Here is a 7,651-nt window from a genome sequence, read left to right as displayed (position 1 = left end):
AAAATCTTCAGAAAATTCTTCAGAAATTTTCTGAAGGGTCTAGGCCCAAAACGTCAGCCTTCCTGCTCCTATGGTGCGGCTTGGCCTGCTGTGTTCATCCAGCTCTACACCTTGTTATCTCAGATCTTCCAGCATCTGCAGTTCCTACTATCTCCAAGATATGTCACTGGTTTTTTGAGTGCCCTGAGGGTCAGTCACACCTCTGCATTTTTGGCAGCCTATTGCATAATCACATTGAAGTAGCTATCCCTGTTAAATCATGCCTGAAGCATGCATACAGAGAAAATGTGCCATGTTCTTCTTTAGGTAGGGCATACTCCACCTGCTGTTTAAAAGAGCTAATGTTGTTGTTGGTCACTTGTCAGCAGATACCTTTTTTAAAGATCTCCTGTTGTCATTACAGATGGGAAATATTCCCATGCGACTGTCCAACTCCTGCACACTGTGTAAATGGACTCTGGATGTGTATACAAGAGCAGGAATATACTACTGAGGATGTACAACGCTCTGGTCAGATCACATTTGTAATATTGTAAGCAGTTTTGGGTTCTAGATGTGCTGGCCTTGGAGGTCCAGAGGAGATTTACAAGAATGATCTCTGGGATAAAGGACTTGTCAAGTTGAGGACTCTGGGTCTGTTCTCGATGAAGTTTAGAAGGATGGGGGGGGGTTCTCATTGAAACTTACAGAACACTGGACAGAGGCCTGGATGGAGTCGACATGGAGAAGATGTTTCCACTAGTAGGAGAGGCTAGGACCTAAGGGCACAAGATCAGAGTGAAGGGATAACCCTTTAGAACTGGAGGAGGAATTCTTCAGCCAGAGGGTGGTGAATCTGTGGAACTTATTACCTCTGGAGGTCAATCACTGAGTGTATTTAAGGCATTGATAATTCACTTCTTGATTAGTGAGGGGATCAAGGCTTACAGGGAGAAAGCAGGAGAATGGGGTTGAGGAATATATCAGCCTTGATCAAAGGGCTGAATGGCCTAATTCTGCTGCTATTTCTAATGGTCTTATTGTTTTGTGTTCATTTTCCTTCTGCTGCCAAAAATGGTCCCAAATTTTATTGTGCTGTACTTTGATCAGCCATTTCTCATTCCTTTTAATGGATGATTCCATGTTTGTGGTCTTGTCAACCACCACACAGTTATCTTCTTCACATCTTTCTGGTAAGCATCAGATATTCAGATGTGGGGCCAGTGGTTCTATTGCTGATGCTGAATGAGAAGGATTGGAAACACATTCCAAGGCAGCAACCTTATCTGATTTGTAGATCTCAATTAACTGTCCTCAAATTCACAGGTCAGAGTCTTAGGAGTTAACAGTGAGCTGAAATCTAAAACCTGCCAGAGTTCATTTAGGGGACAATCTCTTTCTGCTATCAAGGATGACTTTGACCCCACAGCAGCTGGCTGTAATGGTTGTTTCATACATTGAAACAGGGCCAAATTCCCAATTTCTCTTAAAGTTGTGAAAATTGATACTTTTAATGCAAGTGACTTTAAGTGAGTCATGGGACCCATAGGGATTAATGTTAAAGCCAGGTTCCTTCAGTCATTACTTGCCCAGAAAAAAAACAAGTTGAATAAGTGTGTGATAGATGTGCAGCACTGTGTGTTCTGAGTTGAAATGACTTGCAAAATTAAATACATCAAGTAAATACAATATCATATGCAATATAAAAAAAAACCCCCATGCATTTGAATTTTCAGGTTAACCAGTTTCCATCTAGTGACAGAGATTGGGTTGTACAGGGAGCTGCTGAGTCCCAACACTATCTGCACAACCAACGGCTGCCAACAGATGGAGCCCTTGAGTGCAAGTTTGGAGCAGTAGCCAGAAGTGGAGAGAGTCTTAGAGAAGAACAGTGGGAGTGAGACAAGGCAGGGCTAAGGGTGGAGGAAGGTAAAACCAAATGGAAGTATGGCTACAGGTAGGGAGGCAATGTCAAGTGTGGGGGTGGTGGGGAGACGGCATCTCCAGGTAGTGAGGCTGGTGGGAGTGATGGCAATGGTGGAAGTTGAGACTGGCGATGGGAAGGCACAACTGAAAGGAGGGAAGCTGTGCAGGAGGCAAGAATGGGAGTGGGAGGAGGCAATACTGAGATGCCATTTCTTAAACTGTAAATGCCAATGCAATTTGAAGAAGTATGCCTAGAATTAAAATGGACAATCATGTCTAATAGTGGGCTGTATAAAATGAGGACTCCCTGTATTTGATTACTGCCTTGATTGTACGTCTTGGATTATAACTTAAGCTGTAACACAAGTCGGAGTGTCACAGACTGGATAAACACCGGTAGCCTTTTTTTATTCATCTTAGACTGTGAGATATTTGAGCTATGCGTTGGACTCCTTGACAATGCAGATGGCCTGGGATCAGGAACATTGGGCTGGATTTTCTAAGGAGTGGAAATCGTGTGCAGAGGGCCACCCGGCTCTGTTTTTATGTCAAGCTCTGTTAAATCTTTTATTTCTGGTTTTCGTAACCAAGTGGGTGCCAGTGAGTGGTGACTTTCTGCATTTTTCGCTGTACTTATGTATTCCTATACTCAGTACATGTGACAAATAAATATAACCATAATTTACAGCTTCAGAATCTCATGCAGCCACTTTGACAGCTGCTGTCAAAGGGTAAAAACGTAAGGTTTATCTGAAAGCTAGGCTGCCGGAAATGCAGGGTGCCAGGTGGTTGTGGGGGTACAGTTCCAGGGGGCCAGGTATGTGCCGGAAAGGTCGATTTAAGGAGATCAAAGGTTACGGAGAGGAGGCAGGAGAATGGGGTTGAGAAACTTATCAGCCATGGTGCAATGGCAGGGCAGACCTGATGGGCCGAATGCCTCAGCGAGTGTTGAGGGGAGGTTGGGGTGGGTGGGAGATATCGGCTCTTGTGGTTGAAGGGGTGTGTTGGCTCCGCAGGGTGATGTGGGGGTGTCGGTTGTAGGGCAAGCGGGTACTGGGTCCAGCAACAGGCGGGGCTGATGGATCTATGTGGGGATGGGGAGTTTGTATCTGGAGGGGGGAAGGATGTTTGACCAGGATGTGCTGACACTGTATAGTACTGGCAGGTGTACCCCTCCCTAGTGTCTGTGTAATGCTGTTGCTGTTTAAAGGGACCTCAAATCGCTTAAAACAGAGGGTGCTACCCCCACAGAAGGAAATACTTATTCCAGCCATTTTCAGTTCCATTGCACATTTGTTATTTACAGTATGATTGAAGGAAACAGCAATCACGCTTCATGCACAGAGACACAGGCTATAAGACCATGATGCAGGAGCAAAGGTAGGCCATTCAGCCCATTGTGTGCACCATTCATTGTGAACATGACTGAACTGATAATCCTTAATTCCACTTTTCCCTATAAGCCTTGATTTCCTTGCTTATTAAAATGCCTATCTTGGCGTTTGAATATATTTAACAACTCGATCTCTATGGCCCTCTGTTGTAAAAATTTCCACGGATTGACTACACTCTGAGGGAAGAAATTCCTCCTCATTGGGTGACTCCTTACTCTGAGGTTGTGCCCTTTGGTCCTAGACTCTCCCAAAAGGGGATATAACCCTCCTGGTTTAACCTGTCTAAGCATTTTGAATGTTCCAGTAAGGTTGCCTGTTATCCTAAACTTCAATGAGAACAGGCCCAACCTACTCAACCTCTCCTCAAAAGGTGTTCCATCCAACTTGGGATGAGTCTAGTGAACCAGCTGTGGACTGCTTCCAATGCCAATATATGACTGCCTCCCCCATTGAAACCAGGGTGTTGTTGACTGTCGATGACCTTACTCCTGCATTATCACCTTCCCTCTAATGCTGTACCCTCTGCCTCCCCCTTTTGTTCCTCTTCCTAATTTTTATCCCATCTACATCTCAGCGTGGTCTAATTCCCACAATTAAGTTCTCCAGCTTCATTCCCAGCCTCTAATACATCATGCACACCCACCTGCCCACCACCATCACCACTTGACTTTTAATGGATGGACCACCCATCCCTTCAACTGATTTGAAGAGACAACACTGACTGATGACTGGCCAGACCCTTGACTGATCTCCGTGCAGTTGCCCAGCTGACTTCCCATGTCTCCCCTGTCTGTTTGCACTGGACCCACAGGGCTGCCCGTGGCCCACTGCCCAGACTGTGGAGGTACTGATCGTGACCCTGACCTCCCTAGGCAGTCGACTGATTGATTGTGCCCAAGCTCCTGAACTGTTATCTCAGGTGGCCCTTGACTTACTGAGCCACAACCCCTCTGCTTTAAGTACAGTAGCCCTCAGTCAAGTTGGAGTCTGAGTCATGACCGTTTGCTTGAGGCACATAGTGTGTTTCCTGTGTACGCTGCTGGTTCATGGTGCTGGTGCGAGATTGATGTAGCACACTGCCGTACGGTATCACTTCTGCTCCCTTTTCTCTGATCACTGCTGGCAAGCAAGACAGAAAGACAGTGAGTCTGTGAGTATTGGATGAGGGGGCAAAGCCAGAAAAAAAAGGCAAACTGTGAACTTCAAAGCAGATGCAAAGTGAGTGAACGTGAAGAGCACACGTAAGGAGCCCTGAGGTGCACCCTGGTTGAATCTGTGAGTTGGCTGCCCCCGCCCCTCTCTGTGCACAAAATGACCTAGCAGCAGCATTCCAATGATAAGTGCCAGGAGGCCTCAAAATGCAGCATTGAAGTTAAGAACCAACTTGTGATTTGAATTGAGATGTGCAATTAAGGTGCAGTCAGGCTGGTACATTTCAGATGCCAAGGTCTGTGCATCAGACTGTTGGAGTCTGGTGTGAAAGGTCTGAGGAATCAACAGCAACCCAAGTAACCATACAGACTTTCATGTCGGGAATTCTCACCGTCTGGACTCTATGTAACAGATGGGGGAATGGGAAACTGCATACCAATGAGGTGCAATTGGGTAATTATCAGTATGTTCGTGCATTCAAATCGACCTCTCGCTGCTCACTACTGAGAATGTCACCTCACCATTCAACACTTGATTAGAAAATGCAACTTTTGGTGTTGACATTGAGAAATTCCTCACTGGCCATCTCTCTCGATTTTTTTCCAACTTTCTTGTCAATGCCCACATTGTTCAGGGGGCCTGGAAGATTTTGAAATTAATTTTTAAGAAGCAATCGTATAAGGAGGTGGGTTTAAGGTCAGACACATTTGTATTGAATAGTGGAGTAGGCTCAAACGATCATATAATCTAGACATGCTCCTATTCCTTATTTTCCTGTGTTGTATATATGTATTTGTATGTTGTAGATCGGATGAAGCACTATGAAGAAAAAGTGACTAGAAATCGGCAACGTACGTGTTGCACAAGGTGCAACTCTCATATGGCTGCCCTGGAATGGCTTGTGAAGCACTTTGGAGTTGAACAGCAAATGTTGAAGTAGCGCTCCTTGCCAATTATACCTCCTTCCATTGAACCAGGATCATTCCTCTAATGGATTTAATTCCATTGATGCCGAGAAAGCTCTTTCCTCTGTTGCTGGATTTCTGTCTGCATCAGCTTAATTGAAAAACCTGCAAATTTTGAGACTCTTTGAAGAATCTTCATTGTGTTGGTTGAAATTATTTCAGACAGAAACTGGCTGTCACATCACTTCGAACCACAAAATTCAACCAGGGTGCACCTCAGGGCTCCTCACGTGTGCTGTTCACGTTCACTCACTTTGTAGTTTCCTTCTGGTCTTGGCGATGTAATGTTTATTCCAGTCATTACAAGGTATTTTGTAAACTACATTGATCCTGCATGTCATGGGTGTGGTGTCTTTGGTCCGTGTCAGTGTTTGTCGTAGTGTGGCTGTGCATTTGTGCGCTACAATGATTTTTTTTTTTATTCATTCATTCACAGGATGAGGGCATCGCTGCTAGGCAGCATTTATTGCCGATCCCTAATTGCCCAGAGGGCAGTTAAGAGTCCACCAAATTGCTGTGGGTCTGGAGTCACATGTAGGCCAGACCAGATAAGGATGGCAGATTTCCTTCCCTAAAGGACATTAGTGAACCAAATGGGTTTTTCCCAACAATCAACAATGGATTTGTGGTCATCGAGATTCCAGATATTTTATTGAATTCAAATTCCACCATCCGCCATGGTGGGATTCTAACCCAGGTCCCCAGAGCATTATCTGGGTCTCTGGATTAACAGTCCACCGATAATACCACTCGGCCATCACCTCCCCACGTGGTTTCCTAGTGGTTGTAGAAGTCTCATTGTCAGTTCTAATATGTTCTTGATATAGGGGAGTGTGGCCAGTGTATTGGTGCATACTGTGTCTTCTTGGCGTTGTCTATCTAGTAGGTACCTGTGGATGAAGTTGTTAGGATATCTGTTGTTAGCAAAGACCTAGTATAGGTGCTCTTCCTCCTTCCTGTATAGTTCTGGCATGTTGCAGTGAGTTGTGGCCTGTTTGAATAGTGTCGTAACACAGCTTTGTTTGTGGACGTTGGGGTGATTGCTGTAGAAATTGAGGATTTGGTCAGTGTGGGTTGCTTTCCTATATACTGTGGTTTGGAACTCCCCGTTGGTCATTTGTTCTACCCTGATGTCTAGGAATGGAAGTTCATTGTTGTCTTCCTCTTCTCTCGTAAATTTGATCCCGGTGAAAACGTTGTTGATGAGATGGTGTGTCTCTTCTAATTTGGTGCGGTTAATGATGACAAACATGTTGTCCATGTATCAGATCCACAGTTTTGGCTGTATGAGGGGGAGGGTAGTGTGTTTCAGTTCTTGCTTGACTGCCTCTGCAATAAGTCCTGATTTCTAATGGTACTGAATAATTTCATAGGTGTTAATTTTGATTACCTTTGGTGACCAAGCATGAGGATTATAGCAGTTATCTGATGAACATTGTAATGAGGAACTGTTTGCTTGTTTTGCAGTTGTTTAGTATGAAGACATCTTCAACTTTTGAAACATGGAAGGTGAAAGGAAGAGAATATGAACATAAAAAGTTAGGAGCAGAAGTAGGCCACTTGGCTTTCAAGCTTGCTCCACCATTCAATAAGATTATGGTTGATCATTTTGTGTTTAGCATTTCACATTCTCATTGACCCACAATGACCCCTGATTCCCCTGCCTAACTAGAATCTATCCACCTCAGTCTTAAAAATATTCAACAACCTCATCTCCACCACCTTCTGAGGCAGAGATCCAAAACCTTTGAGAATAAATTTCCCCCTGTCTCTCTCCTAAAAGGATGATTGCTAATTTTAAAACGTGCTTCCTAGTTCCAGATGCACCCACAAGAGAAAATTTCTTTCCAGTTCCATCTTGCCAGCACCATTCAGGATCTTATACACTTCAATTCGGTAACTAAACACCAGTGAACTGAAGCCTAGTCTTTCCAACCTCCCATCATAAGACAACAAGCTTATTTTCAAACACCAATTTAGTGAACCTCCTCTGAACCACCTCCAATATATTTGCATCCTTCCTGAAATATGGAGACCAAAATTGCACACAGTATTCAAGATATGGCCTCACCAAACCCTGTATGACTGAAGCAGAACATCTTTACTTTTATATCCAATTTCTCTGCTGACAAAGGAAAGCATTCCAGTAACCACCTTCAATCCTTGCTGTAGCTTCAATTCTTGCTGTAGCTGCATACTAACTTTTTGTTAACATTCTCTCTCTCTCCCTCTCCA

General features: G+C 44.3%; 1 protein-coding gene across 1 annotated transcript in view; it reads left to right on the top strand.

The window, feature by feature from the left end:
• pus7l (pseudouridine synthase 7 like) overlaps nt 1–714 on the top strand; it is a 32,651-nt gene extending 31,937 nt beyond the window's left edge. The window contains exon 10 of the mRNA XM_048607594.1: nt 404–714. Coding sequence (XP_048463551.1) covers nt 404–450 — 47 coding nt within the window. The 3' untranslated portion in view covers nt 451–714. The remainder of the gene's footprint in view (nt 1–403) is intronic.
• The last annotated feature ends 6,937 nt before the right edge of the window (nt 715–7,651 follow it).

Source organism: Rhincodon typus, chromosome 18 (genome assembly GCF_021869965.1).
Source record: "Rhincodon typus isolate 14 chromosome 18, sRhiTyp1.1, whole genome shotgun sequence".
Lineage (NCBI taxonomy): Eukaryota > Metazoa > Chordata > Chondrichthyes > Orectolobiformes > Rhincodontidae > Rhincodon > Rhincodon typus.
Note: the sequence above shows the minus strand (reverse complement) of the source record. Positions and strands in the feature narration are given on the sequence as shown.